This window comes from Felis catus, chromosome C1 (assembly GCF_018350175.1).
Source record: "Felis catus isolate Fca126 chromosome C1, F.catus_Fca126_mat1.0, whole genome shotgun sequence".
In the NCBI taxonomy this organism is placed as follows: Eukaryota; Metazoa; Chordata; class Mammalia; order Carnivora; family Felidae; genus Felis; species Felis catus.
Genome location: NC_058375.1, coordinates 28974791 through 29001218, shown reverse-complemented (window position 1 = coordinate 29001218; position 26428 = coordinate 28974791). Strand labels below are relative to the sequence as shown.

Below are 26428 nucleotides of genomic sequence, written 5' to 3'. Positions count from 1 at the left end.
AGATAGTGATCTTCTTCCCTTATGCTAGAAAAATTTGTGACGTTGGGGCCAGATGGAAAATAATTTCTGAGGTGGCTTGTTTTCTCTGGGTCTCTTTTTTTCATGATTGTTTTTTTCTTCATAATAATAGCAGTAGATTCTGTTGTAGACAATTTAGAATATACAGTTAAATTAGAAATGCAACAAAAACTAAGAACTCCTAGTCCCACCGACCATGTTATTAAATTGTTAAAATCATCAATGTCAGGGCTTCCTTAATCAGAGACTCTGGACCACTGGGGGTTCATGGATGGTCTTTGAATTTCCTGTGACCTTCTGAAGATAATATGGGAAATGTATGTACATGCGTAGAGGTGGCAGTGTTTTGTCATTTTTATGTTTGCTGCGGAGGGGGAGGAGAAGGATTGATACCTTTTGTCATATCATATTCTCATAGAATTCATACCCAAAAAGTATCAAGAATTAGTCACTGTTAGATGTATTATTCTGGATCTTTTTTACACTCAGTTTTCATTTATAATACCTTAAGAGTGTTGTTGGTTTTTTTAAATTTTTAATGTTTATTTTTGGGGGGGAGACAGAGTGTGAGCGGGGGAGGGGCAGAGAGAGAGAGGAAGACACAGATCTGAAGCGGGCTCCAGGCTCAGAGCCGTCGACACAGAGCCCAACTTGGGGCTCGAACGCATGGACCGTGAGATCATGACCTGAGCCGACGTTGGACACTTAACCCACTGAGCCACCCAGGCACCCCCTTAAGAGTATTTTAACTTGCCCCCCCCCTTTTTTTTCTTAATGTTTAAATGTTTTTTTTACTTCTGAGAGAGAGATGGAGTGCAAGCAGGGGAGGGGCAGAGAGAGAGGGAGACACAGAATCTGAAGCAGGCTCCAGGCTCTGAGCTGTCAGCACAGAGCCCGACACGAGGCTCGAACTCACGAACGGTGGGATCATGATCCGAGCCAAAGTCAGACACTCAACTGACTGAGCCACCCAGGTGCCCTGAACTTACTTTTTATTTTAATATATTTTTCTAAATTATTAAGAATAAATTTCCATTAAAAAAATAGATTTCCATGGTAGTACTCATTGACAGTCCCACTGTGGAACATTTATGCCGTTTGTAGTTTTGCCCTGTGGTAAATAAGGCTAAGGTAAAGCATCCGTGTGACTAAATCTTTCTCCTTAATTATTCCCCTAAGATACATTCTTATGGGGGAAATGGCTGTGTCAGAGAGCATGCGTGTTTTTTGTTTTTTTTTTAATTATTTTTTAACGTTTATTTATTTTTGAGACAGAGAGAGACAGAGCATGAACAGGGGAGGGGCAGAGAGAGAGGGAGACACAGAATCTGAAACAGGCTCCAGGCTCTGAGCGGTCAGCACAGAGCCCGATGCGGGGCTCGAACTCCCGGACCGTGAGATCATGACCTGAGCCGAAGTCGGACGCTTAACCGACCAAGCCACCCAGGCGCCCCAGCATGCGTGTTTTTGACAGGCAGCTGCCCGGTGCCCTCCAGAAAGCGTTGCCGTGTCCCCTCTTCACCGCTCGTGAGTGTCCCAGATGCCTCAGCAAAGAGGTGCTGTTGCTCACCTGCACTAGGGCTGCCCCAGTGCTGTCGGCGGCCTGTTTTCTAATTGTGCGTCTCCTGGAGAGCAAGTCAGGCCATCTGAGGCCAAGCAAAAGAGGTAGCAAGTTCATTTCTTCTTAGACGTATTTGGAGGGTGCCTAAGTGGCTCCTTAGGTTAAGCATCCAACTTCGGCTCAGGTCGTGATCTCACGGTTCGTGAGTTCGAGCTCCACGTCGGGCTCTGTGCTGACAGCTCAGAGCCTGGAGCCTGCTTCGGATTCTGTGTCTCCCCCTCTCCCTGCCCTCCCCCACTGGTGCTGTCTCTCTCTCAAAAATAAATAAACATTAAAATAAAAATAAGTATTTGGACTTTGTGTGCCTCTGCTGATGTGAATTTTTCCCCCTCCCAAAGGTGCAGTATATAATGGGGGGGTGAGGGGGAGAAGAAAACTGGTTTTGTTTCCAAGACACTGGGTAAATATCTGTGAGGCTAGTGGATAAACAGATTCTTAGCCTTATCAGAAAAATTTCACTTCATATGGGAGTGTAGATTATGATTCAGGTCTTGCCAAATCCTTTTCATAATCTTCTATGACATGTTGCCTAATTACAGTTGCTTTTTAAAATATTTGTTTTGGGGCGCCTGGGTGGCGTAGTCGGTTAAGCGTCCGACTTCAGCCAGGTCACGATCTCGCGGTCCGGGAGTTCGAGCCCCGCGTCAGGCTCTGGGCTGATGGCTCGGAGCCTGGAGCCTGTTTCCGATTCTGTGTCTCCTTCTCTCTCTGCCCCTCCCCCGTTCATGTTCTGTCTCTCTCTGTCCCAAAAATAAATAAACGTTGAAAAAAAAAAATTAAAATATTTGTTTTAATTTTTCCATATTTTTTATGTATGATGTATGGCTTAAAATTTTTTAATTTTGTTTTTAATTGATATACCATTCTCTTTAAAAAAATTTTTTTAATGTTTATTTTTGAGAGAGCATGAGAGGGAGAAGGGCAGAGAGAGAGGGAGACATAAAATCTGAAGCAGGCTCCAGGCTCGGAGCTGTCAGCACAGAGAGCCTGACGCGGGGCTCGAACTCATGAGTGGTGAGATCATGACCTGAGCTGAAATCAGATGCTCAACTGACTGAGCCACCCAGGCGCCCCATAAATTTTTAAATGTTTTAAATTTATTTATCATGGTAAGTGTACTCTTTAATCCCCTTCACCTATTTTTCCCATCCCCCGCCCCCCCCACCTCCCCTTTGGGTAACCATCGGTTCTCTTTAGTTAAAAGTCTGTTTCTTGGTTTGTTTCTCTTTTTTTTTTTTCTTTGTTAGTTTGTTTTGTTTCTTAAATTCCACATACGAGTGAGATCACATGGTATTTGTCTTTCTCTGACCGACTCATTTCACTTAGCATTACACTCTCTAGCTCCGTTTTTAATTTTTTGAGGAAACTCCATACTGTTTTTTTGGTTTTAGGTTTATTTTGAGAGCAAAGAGAGCGCAGTTATGGGAGGGCAGAGAGAGAGAGGGAAAGCGAGAGAATCCCAAGCAGACTCTGCACTGTTGGTATGGAGACCGACCAGGGCTCAGACTCACGAACCATGAGAACGTGACCTGAGCTGAAATCAGGAGTCAGATGCTTAACCGACTGAGCCACCCGGGCGCCCCCTCCATAGTGTTTTCCAAAGTGGCTGCACCAGTTTGCATTCCCTCCAGCAGTACGTGAAGGTTCCTTTTTATCCGCATCCCTGCCAACACCTGTTATTTCTTGAGTCACTTTATTTTAAATTTTACATTTTTTACTGTGGTAAACTGGACATACAATTTTATCTTTTCGGGCATTTTTAAGCCTGCAAGTCAGTGGCATTAAGTACGTTCACGTGGTTATGCAGCCGTCCCTGCTCCGGGTCTACTGCCAGAATCCTTTACATCATCCCAAACTGAAAGTCTTTCCCCATTAAACAGTAACGTCCCCTCCCCCGCTCTCCCCAGTGCTTGGTGGCCACCATTCTACCTCTGTCTCTTAGGAGTCTGACTACCCTTGTGAGAGGTACTTGATAGTAAGTGCAGTCCTACAGTGTGTGTCCTTTCGTGTCTGGCTTGTTTCATTACCAGAATGTCTCCAGGGTCATTCATGTTGTAGCCTGTGTTAGTACTTTATTCTTTTTCGTTCCTGAATAATACTCCATTATGTTTGCAACACATTTTTAAGTCCATTCATCCATCGATGGACATTTGGATTGGATATAGTCACTTTTTAAATTAAATTTGCTCTTGGTCCGTCTCCAAGTAGTTTTAGGGCCCTTTTCCCGTGGCACATGGCCGGCTCTTCCCTAAACATCCTCTTACCCTTTGTAGGGCTTCACTTGCTCACTTTGAGTGTTTTCTTATTTAGAAACGAAGCCCAAGAAGAGATCTATAAAAAGGGACAGTCCAAGAGAATATGGGGTGAGCTCTATAAGGTAAGACTTGCGGTTCTTTCTCGTTGAGCGTTCCCCTTGGCTTTCGTGATTTTCTATGAGAGAAGTAATCTTGACGTATCGAAGATCTGTCAAATCACAAACTCCGCTGCCCATTCTGTCCTCATTCCCTCACAAAAACGGGATAGGTGTGCCCACGTATGTACTGCCATTGTTCTCGATAACTGCATTCGATTTCTTTTTATTGCTCACGTAATAGTAACAGCTGCCATACACAGACCTTACATTTATCGTATGTGGTAGAGCCGTGTGGGGATTTTTAAGTTTCGTAGTCCAGCCGTCTCGTTTACAGGCGAGAACACAGGTCTAGAAAGATTGAATTCCTCACCCAGCTCACTCAGCTGGTTAGTGGGAGATTCTGTGTCCTGAGTCCTGGTCCAGCATTCTTCAGCTGGCTGAGTTTTATGTCCACATGCTAGAGATCAACCTTGGTGACCGAGGCTTTCAAGCACAGTCCCATAATCCAACAGTAACATAACCGGAAAGCAGCACCCTGAAGGCAAACTAAATTTTTTAGGTTTTTGTACAATACACAAAAGCTGTGGCAGCAGAAACTTTTAGAAATCTAAGAAGTGAATGGTTCCATTCGATAATCGATAGTAGTCACGAAGTAAGGTGGGTTTCACCTAAGTCAGTTTTCCTGTTTGAAATTCAACAAGTTTCTGACACTCACAGGATGGAGAAAGTTTTGAATTCTGATCACTGGGCATCAGGATTGGCTACTCCTGTTTTGAAGTTCTCACTATTGCTTTCTTTTCCCTGGGTTCCCTTAGATGTCATCCCTCTCCCATTTCTCATTTCACTAAAGCAAATCACTTTTGCCTCTTTGAATTGCAGGTGATAGATTCCTCAGATGTTGTAGTTCAAGTTCTTGATGCTAGAGATCCGATGGGTACCCGTTCCCCTCACATTGAGACTTACTTGAAGAAGGAAAAACCCTGGAAGCACCTTATTTTTGTTCTTAACAAATGTGACCTTGTTCCAACCTGGGCAACAGTAAGTACGGCTGCTTATCCACTGCCGGACTGCCAGGCCGCTCAGCTCCTCGTAGGCTGAGTTCTCTGTAAATGAGTCAGTTTCACGGTTTTTAGAATTTGAGACAGTAAAGTATCACACTTCTTGCATAGTAGCCACGGAAGTGTTTTCACTGAAAACAGAAGTAAAATGTGCTTCACTGACAGGGGGCAGAGTTATCTCTTATCCCCTGATGGTTGGTGAAGGCACAGTTGCCAGTATCCCCTGGACGGATGATGAGGCCCCTTTGCGTGGAGACAGCTGCCACAGCCGCTGGCCTGTCCCATATTATGTCACATCAATTGCATTTAGTCGCAACGAAGGCATTTTTGTAATTGTTCTGTCCGTGTTCGTAGACAAAAGACAAAGTGTTAACTTTCATTTAAAAAAAAAAAAAAAAAACATTCGAGGCACCTGGGTGGCTCTGTTGGTTAAGCCTTCGATTTCGGCTCAGGTCATGATCTGGTGGTTCGTGAGTTCCAGCCCCGCACTGGGCTCTGTGCTGACAGCTCAGAGCCTGGAACCTGCTTCTGATTCCGTGTCTCCCTCTCTCGCTCAGCCCCTCCTCTGCTCACACTCTGTCTCTAATATAAACATTAAAAAAAAAAACACACATTTTAAAGAATTACAGCTACCATTTCCTAGGACAGCTGTGTATTTGAAATGCAGTCTGTTATTCAAGCTCCGACTCTTCCTGTATTGTGAATAAACAGGTTACAACTCACCAGCGTCTTCTCTCCCCACTTTAGAAACGTTGGGTTGCTGTCCTCTCCCAGGATTATCCGACACTTGCCTTCCATGCAAGTCTTACCAACCCCTTCGGCAAAGGAGCATTCATTCAGCTTCTCCGGCAGTTTGGAAAGGTACTGGGACCTGACCCATCTCTGGGAACATGCAGCTGCGGGGCTATTAAAGCATTTGTCTTGCCAGCATGTGGCAGAGGGGTACCCACCTCACCTCCCCCATCATGCCCACGAGAAGTGTGTGTTCCTAGACGTATGTGTTCCTAACGTGTGTGTTCCAACGTAAAAATTCCTAGAGCCTTGGGGTTATAAGGGATTTTGGAAAATGTTTTCTGGCTCAACCATCGCCCCTATCTTTGACCGGCATTGCCCCCTTTCTGCCGTGTCCCTGGCACCTGACGGTCCGTCTTCTGCTTGAGAACAGACCCCCTCCCCATGCTGTGTTCCCCATCCTGGGTTTGTGAGCCTACCATGCCACCTCTGCCCTCAGGCCTGTGCAGTTTCTGTCCCCTCTGCCTGCGGGGCATCCTGCCCGTCCCTGCTCTTGTGTCGTTCTCTGGGAAGCCCCGCAGCCAGGTCGCCCTAGTAGGTATTCTCAAAGCTTCACGTTCTGTACCTTCAATTTGGTGTTCGTGTGTTTAGTTCATTCTACCTTGGCTTCTGACAAAGTACATGTGTCCTTTGTCCCACCCTTCCCCGATTCCCAGGAGTGAACATGTCCGGCCCGTGGCTGTTAGTTACCTTTAGTATTTTCTTCCGTATTTTTTATACATGCTTATTATGATTCTATTTCTCATCTCCTCCTGCCCTTCCCCCTGACGTTTTAGATATTTATATGTTAAGTCTCTGCTGTGGAAAATGAGGACTAAGTTTCTTATGGCTGTTCTGTTCCCACACATACTCCCCTCTCTCCATTCTCCCTGCATCGCTCTACATCATCTGGCCAGATTGTTCTTTCCTTCAGCGTTTATGTGGTCATGACTGTACGATGTCAGTCGCCACTGATCCACACAGCACTCTGAATGTAATTCCTCTCTGATGGAACCTTCTGTTTTCTCTGGCGTTAATTAGCTCTGTGTCATTTGTCACTAATGTGTCACCAGATCCTCTGCTAGAGTGGGGACTTGGAGAGTGTTCGGCCCCTCCCTTCCCATCGGGACCGGCTACGGAGCCTTCTTCCTGGAGTTCCCTTTCACTGCCACCCTGAGCATTTCGTTGGGATCAAGGGATCCCACACAGGATCTTCTTTCTCGGTTTTTTGTCTTTCCTGGTTTACTCTTTCCTTTAAATAGAACATATTTTCCAAAAGCTTCCGGAGAAGGAGTGCTTAGAAGGAACACTTTTTGAGACCTTGCATTTCAGAAATACCTTTATTCTGTCCTCACACTGTTTCTCCTCAGAATGCCGAGGGCACCAGCGCATCGTCTTCTGGTGGCTTCTGTTGTGCTGTTGAGTAATGGGACCATTCCAACTCTTGGTCCTTGGTGGCTGGGAGCTCTTAAAAAAGAAACTCCTGTTTTAAAATTGCACATTGATGTGTTTTAAGGTGGGTCTTTTACTGTTCAGTGAGTTAGGCGTTGGATGGGACTTTGCCTAATGTTGTCCGGTATTATTTCTTTGAAATTCTCCCGCCCTCTACCCCATCAGCTCTTCTCTGGTTCAGGAATTGGGTGCGCTCTCTTGGTTTAATTCTTGAATATTTTTCTTTATTTCAGTGCTTTTGTGATGTTTTGCTCTATTTTATGGGAAGTTTCTTTGACTTGATGATCTAGCTGTTCTGTCGCAAAATTTATTTTGCCTCTCACTTTTAAGAATTGCCCTGCCCCATTTTTGTTTTTCAGATGAACTCTTTTCTGTTTCTGAGAATGGTAACGATGGTGGTATTTTGAAATTTTCCTCTCTCCCTATATTAACTCTGTTTCCTGCCAGTTTGTGTTTTTCTGTCTGTAGTACTAGAGTCACACTTCAAATGTCTGGTTATTTTCGCCTGTCTTCATATCTAAGGGTGAACCACTGAAGAAAAGTCTCGTAGGGGTTCCTGGATGGTTCAGTTAGTTAGTATCTGACTCTTGATCTCGGCTCAAGTCATGATCTCACGGTTCGTGCAGTCTAGCCCTGTGTCGGACTCTGTGCTGACAGCGCAGAGCCTGCTTGGGATTCTCTTCCTTTCCATCTGCCCCTCCCCTGCTTGCTCGCCTGCTCTCTCTCGCTCTCAAAAACAAAAACAAAAACAAAAACAAAAAACAACCAATAGAAGTTTTATGCGGGGGGTAGACTATTGAATACTGGACTTCCCTGTCAGGTGACTAGGTTAAAAGCCAATATTTTGTCGGAGGGCACTCTAGATGTCAGTGTAAGTTTCCCCGTAAAGCAGTCTTCCAGTCTCCAGCTCGGGGATGTATATAATCCCTTGGCTGCACGGTTCGGGAGCTCAGTGGGAGTAGGGACCTGGGGGTCTCGTCAATATTTAGACTTTCATGGGGTGCCTTGGTGACTCAGTCAGTTGAGTGTCGACTTCAGCTCAATTTGTGATCTCTCAGTTTGTGGGTTTGAGCCCCAAGCTTGTGCCGTCAGCACAGAGCCCGCTTCAGAGCCTCTGTTCCCCCCTCTCTCTGTGCCCCTCCCTCGCTCGTGTTGTCTCTCCCAAAAATAAACATTAAAAACATATATTAATTTATTTAGACTTTCATTTAATCACATTGGGAACACTTGCCTTCAGCTACTGTTATCCACAAGTCCAGGTTCCCTTTTAGGTCTAAGAATGCAATGTTTTCAGAGATGTAGGATTTCCAAAAAATCAGTATCTGGTAAGGTTCTGGGGCAGAGAACCTAGGTGCCCCTGGTGGGGGAGGCCGGGGTGGGGTGGTGTCACTGCTCTGCAGACTTCTCGCTAGTCTTGATTTCAGACCCCCTCAGTGGTAGCTGTCCTGCCCATTCCCCATTTTGTGATTCTTTGGCAATATTTTTGCTGGGTTGTAAATTTTCCTAACTTTGTCACTTAGCTTTCATCTTTGTAGTGAGCCAGGTTGGGTACTACTTAGCTGGTAGTGATTTATTAACATTGTAGGTTTTTATTTATTTAACTTATTTATTTTTTTAACGTTTATTCATTTTTGAGAGATAGAGACAGAACATGAGTGGGGAAGGGGCAGAGAGAGGGAGACAGAATCTGAAGCAGGCTCCAGGCTCTGAGCAGTCAGCACAGAGCCTGATGCGGGGCTTGAACTCACGAACTGCGAGATCACGACCTGAGCCGAAGTCGGACGCTCAACTGACTGAGCCACCCGGGTGTCCCTGTAGGTTTGTTTTTATTGTCTCATCTCCAGCTCATTCTTTTGTTTTATATGCCTGGTTCTGTAAGTTCCTGTATGTGCTCATTCCCACTGCTGTCATCCTAGTGGAGGTTGTGGCAGGAGCGAGGCCAGTGTGGACGTTGGGTCCGCCATCTTGAATTAGAAATCCTCAACTAGCCTTAGGCAGTTGTTGAGTTCTATCTCCTTGAGACTTTCACCCAGTGGTCTAACTTCTGAGGTTGGTTTTTTGTTTTTTTTTTTAACTTCTGTCATTTATTTTTGGCAATGCGGATGCAAAATGTGCAGAGCAAAGGAGGGGTGGGTCACGGGATTGCCAGTTGGTGCCATCTGCTGAGGTTCTCTTCCCTTAAGACATTTTATCCGTGGATGATGTTCTAAATTGATGACTAACAAGTTCTTTCTTCCTTTGCTTCTCGACCTACATACTTTTAACCTTAAAACATTCAAGAACAATTGCACATGGACAACTTGAGGAAATGAGTCATGTCTGATTTATTAATAAGTGTATGTGTGCAGCCCACTCAGGCAATGTAGGTGGCATGTGTCTAGGTTTTAGATCAAGTTCTAGTAACCCTTCTGCCTTATTTTCTTTATATTAGCAAAGTAACACAACCTGTTTTTCTCAAGGGATGTTCATGACCGTGTGTGTGTGTATGTGTGTGTGTGTGTGTGTGTGTGGTGTATTCTCTTTTTGAACAGTTGCACACTGACAAGAAGCAGATCAGTGTCGGGTTCATTGGCTACCCAAATGTTGGCAAGAGCTCCGTGATAAACACATTGCGCTCCAAGAAAGTCTGCAGTGTGGCCCCCATTGCAGGCGAAACAAAGGTACGTCCGGCTTTAAGTGCCTTATTTACTTCTCCATATTGTATTTCCCTAGAGGGTGATTGTTTAGAGCATGGAGGTTTCTACCTACTTCTCTTGAGTAAAGGCTACCATTGGGAGTTTGGTCTCCATATAATAGTTTGGAGTGTTACCAGAGTTGTCTTTGCCCATTTTGGTAAGACTGAGAGTAGTTTCTGGTTCGTATGGCACTGTGTGCCTTTGGCACGATGTGGGAAGTGCCGTTCACATTTAAGTCTCTTTTAAATGGTCACTCCAGCCTTTTTCTTTGATAAACAAAACTAACCCAAGAATATTTGGTGCAAGCGTTATGAAAGAAAACTCAGATGTTATGGTGGATTCTGGCAGTTGGGGGGGACATACCCTGAGATGCAGAGTGAGGAGCAACGTGGTTCTCCCGAAAGGAGGAGGGGCCGGACAGTATTAGACTCCCAAGAGTACCTTGAAAAACCAGAGAAGGTTTACTGGATTATTATCACGCGATACCACACGGAGCTCCCGCCTCTGCCTTCATTTTAGACTCTTGGCTGGTGGAAGCTGTAGTCTGTACTTAGAGGAAGCACCTTGTGCGTGGCCCAAGTAGAGGAGACGCTTTTTTGCTTCATCAGTCAGCAGGTTGCTTCTCTTTGAGCCCTGACCCCACCCCTTTCTAGCTTGGTGCGCATCAGAGATTTGTGAAGTCGGGCTCTTAAGTTTTGACCCAGGGAAGTCTCTGGCTTTTTACTGACTTCAGGTCTGGCAGTATATCACCTTGATGCGTCGGATATTCCTTATCGACTGTCCGGGTGTGGTTTATCCCTCCGAAGACTCAGAGACAGACATTGTGCTAAAAGGAGTGGTGAGTATTTTGGTCCTGACGGGCTCTTTGTTTGCCTTTTGGGGGAAGCATTCTGTGGGGAACACTGGATACCTTCGCGTTTCACTCATTTGGAAGGCGGTTTGGGGTCAGCCTGTCTGACCAAACTTGAGGAACGTGATGCTCTGCAGGGCAGCCTCTCCATTCCGCTAAAGCCTGTTTGAGGAGTCAGTGGAGCCACGGGCATATCTGGTCAATGTCATCCCACAAAAGAGTTTGTAGTTTACACACAGGATCCAAAGGGAAGCAGGGCCTGTTTATGTTTAGTGATAATTCATCTTCGAGGGTTTATGGGTTGAGTCATTTTGGAACTCAGGCAGGCATTTCCTCACTTGTGTCTGAATATGACCAAAAACTTTAAATGGTTCCACTTGACCTTAACCAGTGCTGCTGGCTATATGTCCTGCGCGCATTCCTCCCCTCTTTGCTTAAACTATCGAATTCTCTTTGTGTCCTGGGATTGGCAGGCTTTTAACCATTTCTGTACGCGACTGGCATGAAACAGTCCAACTTTGAACTGCTTGCGGAAGGAACCACACAGTTAGTTTGTGGTGAGCTGGGATTACAGCTGAGTGCCGGGCTCCCTGGCTGGACGCTGTGTGGTGGTGTTCCTTTCCCCTGACCACGTCTGGCCACCTCGGAGACCGGCCCCTGCCAGGCTCCCCTTGCATCGTGGTGTTGAAATCTATTTTCAGATACTGTTACAGATGTGAACGTCACTGCTTCCATATAAAGCTCGTAAGCCAGAAATTTCCTCTGAACATCTAGGTTCAAGTTGAAAAAATTAAGACTCCCGAAGACCACATTGGTGCTGTACTTGAACGGGCAAAGCCAGAATATATCAGCAAGACATACAAGATTGATTCTTGGGAGAATGCTGAGGACTTTCTCGAGAAGCTAGCTTTCCGGACTGGGAAATTACTGAAGGTGAGCGAGGGTTTGTGAGACTTGAGACCAGGGCAGGTCACACGGCAGACGTGTGTATGTGGCGAGGACCTTTTTTGTGGGTATGTGTGGTGGGAGCGGTCCGAAACTTGGCAGGCCGGTGGTGACGAGCACCTGGGGCGGCTGACGTGCCCCCACACTAGGAGGTGCTTTGGCCTGTGAATTTAATGGGGAGTCTTTCTGTGGCATTTCAGGGTGGAGAGCCAGACTTGCAGACTGTGGGTAAGATGGTTCTCAATGACTGGCAGAGGGGCCGGATTCCTTTCTTTGTCAAGCCGCCCAACGCAGAGCCCCCTGAAGCCTCCCAGGTAAGAACGGGGCACACCTGCCTTTTGGAGAGCACGCTGCCTGCCCTAGGCGTGGTGCCTTGATTGCCTCCCTTTGTGGAGTGCCTTTTTCCTGTGTGGTCTGTCCATGCCAGTGTCTCCCCTTCCATAGAGCCATGGCTATGACCTTGTGGGGGGGTGGGGGGGGTGGGGGGGGTGGCATTTGGAGACCAGGAAGCAGATGTGTGGTGGAAGTCCGAGGTTAAATACCAGCCTTTGGGGCCTCGAACAAAGAGGGCTGTAACTATAAGTGCTTTTCCAATACTGGGTCTGTCCTTATGCTTGAGGAACAGGAACATTTCCAAGATTGACTCAACGTTTGTGAGGCCCAACAATATGCCAGGCCCAGGGAATATAGGGATAAATAATTTTTTTGTCCTCAAGAAGCTGGTAATTAGGGGGAAAAGGAGAGTGTACAGTTTATAGTCCGGGAAAGAAGTCTTAGATTTGGGGCCTCTGGGCTGAATTGAGAAGCTTCCTTCCTGTTGGATTTCCCTCCCCCTGGCAGTGGACCACCACAACAAGGCTCCAACCGTGGCCCTTTGCTTTTCTGTTTCTAGGCTCTTTTTCAGAGCTCTGCTGAGTCTTTTGAAGAGGGGGCTTTAAGTTTCACTTCCATGCTGATCTTTCGGGTTTGTGTAGCTTTGGTTCATTCCCTCTTACCTGAAATCCGTTCCGCGTTTCAGTTATTAGCTAGAAACTTCCAGTTGAATACTTTCTCCAGCATTTCAGCATCACCATACCTGAAACTGGTGTTCTTTCTTCCTCCCCCCCTAAAGCCACCAAACAGCCAAAAATACCCAGTTCCTGGTTCACTCATTGATTGGTTCATTCAGCAAAAGCGTCCTGAGGATCTCCCGTGTGCTGGGCACTCTGCTGGGCACTGGCGGTATTGCAGTGAAACTAGAGGAGTCCCTGCCTATCGCACTTCTGTGTGTACGGATGCCGGCAGAGGAGCTTGTGGTTTTTTCTGATACCAGATGCATTTCGTTTGTCCGCACCAATTCTGCAATGCTCTGACACCCGCTGGGTGTCCAGTAATTCAGTTCTGGCACTATCTCCGAGAGTTAGCACAGGCCCACAGGTCTAGGGTCCGGCCCCACAGGATGGTCCCCACTTCAGAGGCCAGCTGCGGGTGGGCTTCCCCAGCCACCCACACTTCTGTCCAGCCAGCTGCAAATTCAGGGGTTCTCAGGTTTGGTAATATGCTGAAACAACTCACAGAACTCAGAAAAGGGTTTGCTTACGATAGCCAGTTTATTGTAGAGGACACAGCTCAGGAACAGGCAAATGGAGGAGATGTGTAGGGTCAGGAGTGGGGTTGTGGGTGGCATGGAGTTCCCGTGGCCTTTCTGGGCATGGTGCCCTCCCAGCATATCAATCCATTCAGCCCAGAAGCTCCCCAGACTCCATCCTTCAGGGTGTTTTGTGGAGGTTCTATTATGTAGGCCTGATTTTTTTTTTTTAAATGTTTTATTTTTGAGACAGAGCATGAGCAGGAGAGGGGCAGAGAGAGAGGGAGACACAGTATCCGAAGCAGACTCCAGGCTCCAGGCTCCGAGCTCTCAGCACAGAGCCCGATGTGGGGCTCGAACTCACAAGCCGTGAGATCGTGACCTGAGCCGAAGTCGGACGCTCAACCGACCGAACCACCCTGGCACCCCTACGTAGGCCTGATTAACTAAAGTATTGGCCATCGGTGATCAAACTCCATCTCTAGTCCTCTCATCAAGTGCTTGGTCCGTCTGGTGACCAGCCCCCATTCTGAAGCAAGGCCTCACCATGAGCATCTCATCAGATAAACTCTGGGGTGGTGGAGATGGACTCGTTATGAATAACAAAAGACACCCTTCTGTACCCAGGAGATGCAGAGGGTTTTACAGTTCTGGTGCGAAGACCAAACATACGTTATTATGCTACAGGGACAGATAGTAAAGAGATAAATATATTCCATCGGGAGGTACCGGTGACTGTGAGTAGGACAGGACCAGGGAAGTGGGTTTGGGAGATGGGAGAGTGTTCTTGTACATGGGGTGGCTGGGGGTGGCCTCTGAGGAAGTGGCGTTTTGGTGGAGCCCTTAACGGTAGGAGGCAGGAGCCCTGCGGGTATCTTGAGGGGAGAGGGGTGCGGGCAGAGGCTGCCCCCCACCCGGAGCACCTGAGTGGGAGCAAGTGTGCTGCGGTCGCGGTGTGGCGAGATCGTGGGGCTGGACCCGGACCCGCGTGGGCGAGGGCAGGGCGACGTGGTGGGAAGCAGATGGACGGTCGTGAGTTTGCCAGCTGCTGGACGTGAGGGAGGAAGACGTCGGCAGGGTCTACTGTGACCCTGTGTGCACACGGTGGGGCGATCTTGGACTCTTCGTGTCTGGTCGTTGAGTGTGTCAGATCATTAGTTCCCCCAGTGTGCGATTTTCTTCTTTTATTCTTCTTGGTAGTGGCTGACACTCCTTCAGAACGCAAACACTATATGCTTAGCTGAGGAAAAAGGTATAAAAACGTACCTGCGAATTTTGTATGCAACTTCCTGAATTTTCTGAATTCCTGACTTATTTAGCGCTTTGTGTAGCCACCCTTGCCTTCGGAAAAATCACTAAAGTTCCAGGAGTCTCCGTCGCAAGGTTAAAACAATGCTTACAAGCACAAAGCGCCAGGATAAAGCCTGGCACGAGCTTCTCCTTCACCTTTAATTACCTCAGACAGCTGTGTCCCCCGGCTCGGCCCCTCCCGGTCACACCTTTCCTCCCGGGGCCTGTCCCTGCGCCCCGAGCAGCTCTCTGCTTTCGCTCTCAGGCGGTTGTGTGCGCCCCTCTTGTGCGTGCTTACCTCAGCACCCCCGTCCCTTGCCCTCCTCAGGTGGGGCGGAGGGAGTCGCACACTGTGGGGAATGGCTGATAGTGTGACTGGTTAAACACTCACAGTTGGCTCTTCCTTGGGCCCCGCAGCCGAGTCCCTCTGATCCTTTAGTGCCGGCTTCTGGGCTTGACGCACCGTGGCTCCCGGGAGATGAACGACACGACTCCAGTGTGGGGTTTTCAGTACTTTCCTTAGTCCCGGGGGGAGGACTCCCTCGTTTGAGAGCCAGGTGTGAGGCCAGAAACGGTTGGCATTTTCTGATCCCGTCTCTCTCCCCCACCTCAACAGCTCCCATCCTCCTCGTCGTTGGAAGTCCCCACAGAAACAAGCCAGAAGAACCCAGAAGAGGAAATCACGGCAGCTGTAGGCGAAGCATCGGAGCCCGTCACTGAGAAGGAAAAAGAGAACAGTCGCTGTGACGCTGACTTGGAAATGCAGCAGATCCTGGCACGAGTTCGGCAGAACTTTGGCAAAATCAATGTCGTGCCTCAGTTTTCGGGGGATGACCTGGTCCCTTTGGAGATGTCGGATATTGACGAAGAGCTTGAGAGCTTTTCCGAAGGGGAGGAGGAGGCACAGGAGCTACCAGGAGACGAAGAGGAGGAGTCTTGCCCAGAGTCCCAGGAAGAACACACGGAGAATGACACCAAGGCGGTTATTAAAGCCCTGGATGAGAAGATCGCTAAATATCAGAGATTTTTAAACAAAGCCAAAGCTAAGAAGTTTTCAGCAGTCAGGTAGCAGCCTCATCTCACCAATTGCGGTTTGCTCGTTCTTTTCTCACACACTTGCCACGCGTACTGGAGCCACGGCTCTATGGGGCGTGAAAGGGAGTTATTGCCATTTTTAAAAAGTGATGTGTAGGTTTTTAAGGTGCGGCTCCGTGAAGTGTGAGAAGCTTTAGTTCAGGCTTCGGCAGAGGCCCAGCGGCTTTGGGCGGGCTGGGGGTGGCAACCGTGCGCAGAAGGTGGTCCGCCAGGTGGTCACGGCCCCCGGGTGGGCACGTGATTTGGGCAGTCGAGGGGGCTGGCGGGCAGCTTTGTTACCTGGCTTTTCTGTTTCAGAATATCCAAGGGACTAAGTGAGAAGGTTTTTGCAAAATCTGAAGAGCAAGGAGCAGCTGAAGAAGTGGAAGATACAGGTAAAATAGTGCAACCACCGGCATGCGATTTGCTCGCGTCTTCAGAACTATGGGGGATCGAACTTTAATCTCTCGGTCCTCTCTCGTGCCGTCATCCACACAGATATTCATCGTAACTGGCACCGTGTACTGTTTATGATACAGGTTGGATTATTCACTTTTTATTCTGCACGTTTCTTGGGATTAATTCAGGAAGCTTCCTGTAAGAGGAGTACTTTAAGTAACCTTATAATCTAGGGGTGGGTCAGCAGATTTTCTGGGGGGAAGGGGGGGTGGATCAGGTATTTATTCTTTACTCCGTTGGGACTCACAGCTTCTACATCAGAAGTGCGTTTCTATGACATAAATGCCAATCCTGCCATGGCCCACCAGGACCCTCCTAGCCTGGCACCCTCCCGGCCTCACCCCACTTTGTTCTTTTTGTGTTTTTTTTCCAGAATAGTTTTGTTTTTTTTTTTTTTTTTTAATATTTATTTATTTTTGAGAGAGACAGAGACAGAATGCGAGTGGGTTAGGGGCAGAGAGAGAGAGGGAGAGATACAGAATCCAAAACAGGCTCCAGGCTCTGAGCCGTCAGCACAGAGCCCGATGCGGGGCTCAAACTCATAGGCCGTGAGATCATGACCTGAGCCAAAGTCGGACGCTCAACTGACTGAACCACCCAGGCGCCCTGTCTCACCCCGCTTTGTGCTGTGCCCATCCACGCTCCATGCACACTGGTCTTCCAGCACATCAAGCTCATTCCCACCCTAGGATTCACAGACACATTTTGAATAGAGAATTCCTGTTTGTTTTCTTTGTGCTCATGTATTGTTTCCAGCACCTACCAAAAAGGGAAGGAAGCGGAAGGCACAGAGGGAAGAGGACCGTTCAAATAAAACTCGCAGGATGCTTACATCTAAGGAAGTACGTGGTTTTGGTCTTGGTTTTGGTCTTAAACTTCACCCAGGTCTAGAAAGTAGAGAGGAGAAATCCATTTCCTAAGAGACGACGCTCTCTAAAAGTGATGGTCTGGAGCTGAATTCTAGGAACCCCAGTCCTAAGTGACCTAGTTGAGGTTAGTTAGACAGGATCAAGAGTTGGCCCACTGGATGAAGGTCCTTGAGTTCATGTCTTACGCTTTAGGAGTTCTCATCGCTGCCCTCAAACATGTAGACTGTCCTCTAGAAAGTCCGCTGGTTTTATGTGGCCCCTTGGTTTTCTGTGATGAGCAGAGCCGTTCAGGCCGACAGATCCCTGCCCTCTGTGAAGTTCAGTGTGGTAACTGGCTCTTCAGAGCTGGAATGGGCCTTCTTGGGAAGGGAAGAGCTTGTTCCTGGAAGTGTTTACCCTTAGACCAGAGGGCCACTGGTCGGGAGCGCAGTAGGAAAGATTCCAGCGTGGATGACCTGACGACAGTCTGTAGAGCTGTCGCAGGTTACAGTGGGAGGGCACACTTGGGTCTGGGAGGGGAGCCTTCCCTTGTGAGTGCTGCTTCCACTGGTTGGGAGAGCAGCATAGGAATGGGGCACAGAGGAACAGAGGGGCCTGTTTTGTGACTTCCGCGATTGATCGGTTTGTCTTCTTTGCCATTTTTTTTTTTTTTACAGCGGAGGCGAGCAGCGCGGCAGCAGCAATCCAGGAAAGTTGGCGTCCGCTACTATGAAACACACAACGTGAAAAACAGGAACAGGAACAAAAAGAAGACCAATGACTCAGAGGGACAGAAACACAGACACAAAAAATTCAAACATAAGCAGTAACATTTTAAAAGTTTATTAAATTATACAGAAATAGGCAATTAGAAACTGTGTTCATTTTCTTCATGCCCGGTTGGCATTTCTAAGGCCATGATGCTTTTGTTCTGAGGTTTGACAGTTGAAACCATTCACCAGTGCTGGTGAAAACAGTCTGTCCGCCCCCAGGGCTTTCCGTGATGGGGTCCACTGGCACTTCTTGGTTCCTCCAGAGCGTAGCCATGTCCTGCACGTCTGACGGAAACAGATGAGGTCTATAGAACGGAGAGTGGCATTTCTCTTACACTGGCAATTAGCAGTTTGAAACAGAAGCGTAAAAACGAGAAAATCTCAAGGACGTAATGTACACGGCCTAAGCTTTAAAATACGAAGAAGTGACAGCATCTTCAGTTGTCTGTCGCTGTGTCTGTTAGCTGGCCACAGGACGTAGGTGCTTGACGTCCAAGGAGTCCTGGAACCAGCACACCTCAGCAGAGTTCTGTCTCGCGACGGTGACAGCCCAGCCAGGCTCTTATGGTGGGGTCTTAGAGTCCCCTCAGGGCACCCGGAGGAGGGTGAAAGCTGTGACTTCGGATCTGAGATTAGAGCTGCGTGGGGCATGTTTGGGAACACAGCTCTTCCTGTAGGAATGCGATTCTTCCAGGGAGCCTTGGAGCCTTCACTGGGATGATGTCGGGTCAAAGCTCTAAGGAGAGTCCTTGGCTCCTTGGGAATGCAGCTTGAGGCATTCCAACCGAGTGGACATGTCAGTGCCTCCTTAGGTGTGTTCCTTGTGAAATTTAAATGGATGGAGTCATCTTGCTGCACTGGCCCACCCGGATTGCCCTAAATTAAAGCTTTGTTTCGCTAACTTCCTCTTCTGGGTTTACGGGCCTCCAAACTTTGGATTTAACTTACAAGGAATACTAAAGTGCAGTCTACAGGCCATAGCCTAACCATTAATAATTAGAGCTGCATGTGAGGTCTGGGTACCTCTCCAGTTATGAAGCCCCAGCCAGTTAGGGGTGTAGGGTCAGGGGTTGGTTTTCTGCAGAATAAGATGAACAAACCAAATCGGCAGGCAGGGGCCGAGGTGCAGGCAGCTCACCGGGGACCTTGTGACTTGTATTTCTTCCCAGCAAACATTTACTTTCTCAAGGCGGGTTTGACTCCGCCTTTGGCGCCTCCTCAACTGTGCAAACTGGGGAAGTAGGCGTGGTGGGCTAGGTGGGCAGGGATAAAACAACATCACATAAACCCAAATCTCCAAAATGAGCCACTAGAACTGCACTGGGGTAGGGATGGTGAAAGGCACCAAGTAAGGGAAAGACAGGCCCCAGAAGCCCAAGTTCAGGTCTAAGATGAATCGCGGACCAGGACCAGGGCAGGGAGGCAGCTTCATTTGGCTAGAAATAAGTGCCAGTGTGGAGCAGTGGCGGGAGGGCCGTTGCCTCACCTGCGAGGGACGGGGCAGAAAGCCTGACTGCTCGGGTTGGCGAATCCCAAGGTTGGCCACGTACAGAGACTGTGGCACCTTCCGCTGCCCGGCCGAGAGCCTGGCTGCCAGACCTAGGTGTTCATGACACTGGGGCCACGTGTGACTTCTGACAAACGTGTGGGTGGTGATCAGGGGAGGGTATGGCTTGTTCACTCAGGAGACTAGCTTTTTTTTTTATTACAACGGGCTTATGATGGGGTAGCAGTGCTTGCTGAGACCCATATGGAAATTATCACTTCTTTGGTGCAATAATGCCTTCCAGTTGGGCCTGAAAAACAAAAACAAACTCCGTTAATTATTTGAAGTTTGCAGCCTAACAAATAGCTGAGAGGTGATAAAAGGCTCTGGGAAGAAGAATCCGACGCAGCCCCTCCAAGTGTTTTTCCCTTCATTCCCAATTCCATATTTCCTAGATTAGCTGATGTCTGGCTTGGCATATGGTCTTGCTACATTAGGAGAAACCGGAGCTGTCCTGGTTTCCATACAATAATGGCTCAGTGTAGAACATAAAGCATCGAAAAGGAAATTGAATAAAAGTTGTTGAAATAGTGGTTTCTCGTGGCTCAGATTTCAGGCCTGAAATGCTAAGTTAAACATTTGGCTCTCTGGTTTGGGATCCTGGGAGCTCTTGTGCTGGGACAAGAGGTTTGGGAAACAGCAATTTTTCAGCCACCGAGACAACTTGACACCCAATTAGAGAGAATTGCTACCAGTAAGTAGGGAGCTGTCCATCTTGTATGTAAAGCTCAAGGCCCTTGGGAGTTATATACTCTGCTCCTCCAGCAGCCGGTAACATAATTTACTATCATGGTGTGTGGACAGATCTTTAAGTAGGTCTATCCTGGGGACTGCAAACACTGCTTTATTTGCAGTGCAGCTTGGAGCCAATAAAAATAACTCACTTCTAAAGAGTCCTTCACCCAGGGGATGACAAGGTTGCTTGTAAATGTTAGAAAGATGCCAAGATATTCTGCTCTGCTCTGGCTGCGGGTACCGTAGGGGGAACTGAAGAACTCGGGCTGGTGATCAAGGAACGTGGCAGATAAGGCACGCAGCTTCAGAGGCTGCTAAGTCAACAGATTCGTGGCCGGCTGTGAAGTGTCTAGCTTTTCTTTGTGAAACTCAGCAACGAGAGAATCTGTCATCCTGCGCTAGCAGTTAATACAAGCCCTCTTTATCTCAAATGCCTGTCCTTGGTGTAGCCCCAAGAGGCCTGCCAATCGCAAGACTGTAAGCTTTCCGTGAGACTAGGGAGGGGAGGGAGATCCACCCAGGGGCCCCTGCGGCCAGGGCCGTGGGAGACGGCCACTCAACAACAGGTCCCCTACCTAGAACAGTGGTTCGCAAACTCAGGCAAGCACCAGAATCACCTGCAGACCTGGCTAGGTTGTTGGGCCCGAACCCCAAAGTTTCTCATTCAGTAGATCCGGAATGGGCCCAATAATTGGTATTTCTCCAAGTTGCCGGGTGATGCTGCCGCTGCTCTGGGGGCACAGCCTTTGAGAACCTTTAGATCCCATGGAGAGCCTGGAGTTTGGGACGCCTGGCCCCCATCTCAGCTCAGCTGGGTGAAAGTAAACCACCGGCAAAGGGGCTTGGAGGAAAAATACCTACAGTTGAGTTCCTCTGACCACACACCCGGGCAGGGTTTCTGACTTCAAATGGTTCTTCTCCTTCCCTGCCGGCCCCAAATGCTGTGCCTCAGAGGGGGCTGCAGGCGGGACGGCACCCCCACGAAAGCCTGCTGAAGACATCCCGCCCACTCCAGGAAGGCTCCAGAATGCCAGCCGTAACGGGAGAGAAGTTCCACTCTGCCATATCCATCTCTCCTGGACGCTGGGCAACTTTTCCAAGGGCAACAAAACCATCCACTTGGAGGGGCTGAGGAGCCAGGCTGAGGGGTCGTGGAAATTCAGAGCCCCCCTCCAGAGACAGAAGGGTGGAGAATCTGTGTAATGACCCCTCACCCTGCATCCCCCCGCATCCCCCCCCCCCCAGCTTCCTTTAGTCCTTGGCAGTACATGTGGACAAGTATTCGGAGGCCCCTGCAGGAAACGGAGCCGTGGGGCCGGGGTGGGGGGAGTTTGGGGGAGGGCGCGGGCAGGAACCCCTCCACCTGGGCCTGCACGGGGCTCACCTTCAGCTGCTGATTCGTCCGCTTGAGGAACTGAATCTCCTCATTGTGCTTCTTCTCCTCCACCTGTCTCCTCTCGCTCTCCCGCTTCTCGGTGGCCTCGCATTTGGCCTTCTGCTCATTCACTTGCCTCTCCAGATCTTTCTTTTCCGTTTCCAATTCTGCAATCTGAGGACAGAACCTCCCGTCATCCTGGGACGTTGCCAAGAGGATGGGGCGGTGTGAGTGCCTGGGCCTCAGAGGGGACCTGGGACACAGCTGTCCAACCTGAGACGTGGCCCGGGTCTGTACTGCCACCCAGTGGGAGGTCAGTGACTGGCACGGCACAGCCAAGAGGAGCCAGCTCTGCCAGCACCAGGCTGAACCCCGGGGGACACGGGGGGGGGGTGCCCTCTGAGGGGATGGCACCCTCGGTTGTCAGAATGTCGTCTGGAACGACAAGCATGTGACCCTGAGGTTGACAGAAGAGTCACAGAGGGCTGAAGCTCCAGGGTCAACCCCACTCACTTTCCTCTCCATGTCTGACTTCCCCTGTTCGGCCTGTAGCGCCTTCCTCATGCCAAAGGCCACGCTGCTCTCGTACAAGGTCTGGTAGGCGGCGATGGTCATGCGGATCTCGTCCCGGACTCGTAGCAACAGCAGTCCCCTCTCCGCACAGTTGATGGTCACCTCCCGGATCAGCTCATCTTCCAAAGCACACACACACCGAGGTCAGGAGGGCAGGCAGGAGGGAAGGGCACCACGTCTCCGGCTAACCACCCTCCCTCCTGGGGAGGGTGCTAGCGTGTGTCCTCCTCACCTGGAGACAGAGGCCCCAGGAGCCCTGCTATACAGCCACTGCTCTGAACTTGGCACTTGGGGGCCCGGGACAGAGGGAGACAGGCGCCCCCAGGTTTGTTTGCGGCCCTGAGGCCCCTCTCTTCCACCCTCAGGCAAAACCTCCAGGGTACTAGTCATGGAAATTGGACTTTTCAGTTTGAAGGTGATGACTGCTTTATTTTTATTTTTATTTTTTTAATGTTTATTTTGGGAGGGGGACAGAGAGAAGCAGAGAGGATCCCACACTGACCGTGCGGAGCCTGCCATGGGGCTTGATCCCACGACCTGTGAGATCATGACCTCATGAGTTGGACCTCAAGACTCGGGCACTCGAATGACTGAATCACCCAGGCGCCCCGTGACGTCTGCTTTACAGCAGCAGGGAAATCCTGTGTGCCCTCTAGCTTGACAGGCTTGGGGCTGGAAACAGTAGGATTTAGAGCCTGCCCACCCATCTCTTCATAAATGCCGACCTGGAGAGCAGACCCTAATCATACTCACACTGAAGGGAGCCTGCCAGCCCCTGCAGCTGCCTCAGGGTTTGGAGGCAGTCTGAACGTCAGAGTCCACAGGGGCCAGTGAGTTTGGTTGGGGGACAGCCATTTGACACGATCACTTAAATCGCTCGTGACTATCAGTTAACAGTAAGTTGCCCTGAAATATTTCCCCGGCCCAAGGGCTGGAATATTGGTCGATGGATATGAATCTAGCACGTTAATTGTTCCGATTTTAAAAAATCAGCACATGCTTATTATAAAAATCTTTGAAAAGAAAAAGACTTAGAACGGAAGTTCTCATCTTACCTCCGAACATTTGCCGAGAGGTTAGGAACCCGGTTGTCAGGTCGGCGGGCAAAGAGCGGGAAGGAGGCGCGTTTGGCAGTTCCTGGGTGTGGGGCAGGTAGGGGGACACAAGACGACTCCGGGATGGGGTGGGCTTGCAGCTCAGGGACGCTCAGGGCTGGGGACTGTGCTCGAAGGGAAGGGGAGGGGGCGGCAGATGTGCGTCGGATCCCCCCCACCCCGACCTCCACCGCGCACGCCGCGCCACTCACCGAAGCACTGCGAGTACAGCTCTCTGCGCACGGGGCAGATGCCCGTCTCCCTGGCCTGTCGCTGCTGCAGCTTCCGGTCCAGCTGCTCCTGCAGGTGCACTACATCCATCCTGGTGCTGGGAGCGCTGGACACCTGCTGGATCCATAGCTGCGTGTCTTCCACCCACTCCCTGTGGCACAGACACAGCGAGGCTGAGCAGGCCCATCGACCACGGGGTCTTCGGGACCCGAGCAGAGGCGGCCCTTTGAGCTCTCTGGCTGAGCGGGAGCGAGGGGGCAGCTCGGTCCCCAGCCCGCCGCAATCCTCTACCCCCCTCTCTTCCTTGAGGAGCGGATGGCTCCAGAGCCACACCCACTAAGCCACCTCCACGGGGCCCCTAGCTGTGGGCCAACTCCCACCTTCCTACGTGTCCCCGTGAAAACATCACCTGTGTTCCAGATCTTAATCTAGCGGGTTGAGGACAGATTCATGGTCATTGTTGCTTGGTTGGAACAGAAGGCCCAGTGAGAATTCCCCCACTGACTTGTGGGGTGGGAGGCACAGGGCACCATGAACCTTGCCAGCCAGAATGGGGCAGATGTGTGCAGTGGGGAGGTGTGTGCCTGAAGGTGTGTGCCTATGTGGCCCCCGCCCCCAGCCCCCACTATAGTAGACCTCGTGTCAGAGGCATGGCCAGGTTCCAGAACCACGAGGAGGGAGCCTGAGGGTAGAATCACTGTGGGGGGGGGAGGATTTCCATTTACTTATTTATTTAAAAAATGTTTTTAAATGTTTATTTTTGAGAGAGAGAGAGAGAGAGAGAGAGAGAGAGAGAGCGCACGCGCGTGGGGGAGGGGCAGAGAGAGAGGGAGACACAGAATCCGAAGCAGGCTCCAGGCTCTGAGCTGGCGGCACAGAGCCCGATGTGGGGCTCGAACTCATGAACCGTGAGACCATGACCCGGGCCGAAGTCGGACACTTAACCGACTGAGCCACCCAGGCACCCCGAGGATTTCCATTTTATTGATGGGAAAGAACCACCTGAAAAATCACCCGTCCCTTCTTTGACTTCCATCTCAGACGAGACTGCAGTCTCTCTTTACATCACAGCCTTCGAAACCGTACTGTCAACCGATCCCATAAGAATCATCAACAAAGCATGTCAGATAGTGATCAATGCGGCTGCAGGAGGAAGAAGCAGGGTAAGGGGACGGTGAAGAAGGCAGAAGGTGCTCTTTTACAAGGATCCGCAAGGAAGGCCCCCTTGAGGAAATCACATTTGAGCAAGACCCGAGGAAAGAGACAAAGGGACTGAGGTGGACGTCAGGGGAAGAGTATCCTTAGCAGTAAGAACAGCAACCGTCAAGGCCCTGAGGGTGATGGAAGGTGTTTCAGAAGCAGTGAGCAGACAGCCCTATGGCATTCGTACACTGAACAAGAAGGAGAATAACAGGGGACGAGATCATGGTATGTGAGGGACGAGATCATGCCAGGGCTTCCGGGTCATTCTAAAGACTTTGGATTTTAGCCTGAGTCACATGGGAAACCAGTAAAGAGTTCCTGGTAGAAGACTGGCATGATCTGGCTTGTGATTTCGGGGCTGTTCGGAGGATACATCGTAGGGGCAAAGAGCAGAAGCAAGGTTTTCAGACAGGAGGCCACTGTAGGTGACAAACAGTGACGAGGAACAAGATGGTGGAAGCAGAGGCGGTGGGAAGTGGTTGGATTGGGGATGTCCGTTTGAAGGCGGAACCAAAACAAGTTGATGAAGGATAGGACGTGTGATGTGAGAGACCAAAAGGAACGCAGGGTGGCCTGAGCTACTAGTAGAAAGGAGAAGACTGGGGACGAGTAGGTGGGGAGAGGGACGCTCTGTGATTTCGTTTGGACATGCTGAAGGGTGAGATGTCTATGAGGCACCTTCATGAAGATCATGAGAAAGCAGTAGAACATATGGGTCTGGAGCTTCGAGGAAAGGACAGGACTGGGGATAACACATTTGGGAGCCATCAGCATATAGATGGTATTTAAAGCCGCAGGCTTGGGTTAGAGCGCTTGGGAAATGAGGATGGCAGAGAAGAGGTCCCCCCCATCCTCCCAGGATCCAGCCATCTGCAAGCTCTAGGAGTTCTGGGATGCTGGGAGGAAATCCTGGCCAGGAACAGAGACAGGGTGCCTCTTCCTAAGTTGCGGAGCACTGGAATGCAAAACCTGGGCTTTCTGTCAGCCACCGCTCCCATTTTTTTTTTTTTTTTTTTTTTTTTTTACCTTGGGGGCAGAATGGCATTCAAGATTTCTTCTGCCTGCTTCGTAGGATCTGGGACACAGGATGTTGAGGGAAGCTTGGTCTTTGGTGGCTGTGGGACCGGACCCGAAGGTCCAGGCTGCTGGGGGCTGACTTTCAGCGGCCGTGCCTGAGAAGAGGCAAGATAGGGCAGGAGGTCATTCAGGCACTGAAATCCACACATCCAAGCCCTTGGGGTTGCTCCAGGTCTACTCAACACCCCTCCCCTCTTCCCAGCTCACTTCCCCCATCTCTCCTCTGGTCAGAAGTTGTGTCTTAGCTGAAGGAAGCCATGAAGAGCCTTTGGTCCCACCCTGACCCAAGGCTTGTATCTCCTGGAACGACGTTTCTGGCAAGGGTGCTCAGCCCTCTGCTTTCACGCCTCTAGTGATGGAGTAGTCACCACCAGATCCGTTCTTGGACCAGGCTACTTACGATAAAGGGTGAGCCCCATCCATCTCTTTGACTTCCTTTCTCATCCTAAATCTGCCCTCTGGGGTCCCCCATCTGGGTTTCTTGTTCCGCTCTCCCATCCTCCTTCCCCCATCCCAATTCCCTTCTCTTCCAGTTGCTGCAAACCTTATCCCTCGGGATTCCCCCTCCTCAACGCCGGAACCTTTCTGTATCCGAGCTTCCAGGCTCCCCCGCCCCCTGAGACGCCCCCTGAGACCCCTCCTTACTTTGGGGCTCCGCTTCTCCGTGTTTCGGCTCACCAACACCGGGGTGTCATACTTGAGCAGAGAGTCCGCAGGGGGGATCATGGCAGCGACGGGGGTAGTAGTCCAGCGGCAGCCCCTCAAATATGCGCCTTGTTTGCCGTCTCCATGGAAACCTCCTCTCCCGGCCTCGTGGCCTGGGCGGGGCCTCGGAGTGGG

At 49.9% G+C, this 26428-nt stretch overlaps 2 protein-coding genes across 2 annotated transcripts in view; one reads left to right on the top strand and one right to left on the bottom strand.

The window, feature by feature from the left end:
* GNL2 (G protein nucleolar 2) overlaps positions 1-17849 on the top strand; it is a 25962-nt gene extending 8113 nt beyond the window's left edge. Inside the window, exons 6-16 of the mRNA XM_003989868.6 lie at positions 3950-4016; positions 4872-5030; positions 5798-5911; positions 9805-9933; positions 10682-10786; positions 11573-11731; positions 11944-12057; positions 15217-15665; positions 15993-16069; positions 16890-16975; positions 17659-17849. Of these exons, the coding sequence (XP_003989917.1) occupies positions 3950-4016; positions 4872-5030; positions 5798-5911; positions 9805-9933; positions 10682-10786; positions 11573-11731; positions 11944-12057; positions 15217-15665; positions 15993-16069; positions 16890-16975; positions 17659-17811 (1612 nt within the window). The 3' untranslated portion in view covers positions 17812-17849. The remainder of the gene's footprint in view (positions 1-3949; positions 4017-4871; positions 5031-5797; positions 5912-9804; positions 9934-10681; positions 10787-11572; positions 11732-11943; positions 12058-15216; positions 15666-15992; positions 16070-16889; positions 16976-17658) is intronic.
* DNALI1 (dynein axonemal light intermediate chain 1) lies at positions 17809-26428 on the bottom strand. The gene is made up of 6 exons (XM_004001551.5): positions 26234-26428; positions 25538-25683; positions 23290-23459; positions 21924-22102; positions 21420-21584; positions 17809-19550 (listed from the first exon to the last, which is right to left on the bottom strand). Exons 1-6 carry the CDS (start codon positions 26312-26314, stop codon positions 19515-19517), a joined length of 777 nt encoding a protein of 258 aa, XP_004001600.4. The 5' UTR covers positions 26315-26428; the 3' UTR covers positions 17809-19514.

Excerpts from the sequence above, each read along its gene's own strand:
- DNALI1 (XM_004001551.5), bottom strand. The coding sequence starts at position 26,314 with ATGATCCCCCCTGCGGACTCTCTGCTCAAGTATGACACCCCGGTGTTG. Across the intron at positions 23,460-25,537 it reads AATGCCATTCTGCCCCCAAG|GGAGTGGGTGGAAGACACGC; the intron begins GTAAAAAAAAAA and ends TCTGTGCCACAG. Across the intron at positions 19,551-21,419 it reads GGACGAATCAGCAGCTGAAG|GCCCAACTGGAAGGCATTAT; the intron begins GTGAGCCCCGTG and ends TTTGTTTTTCAG.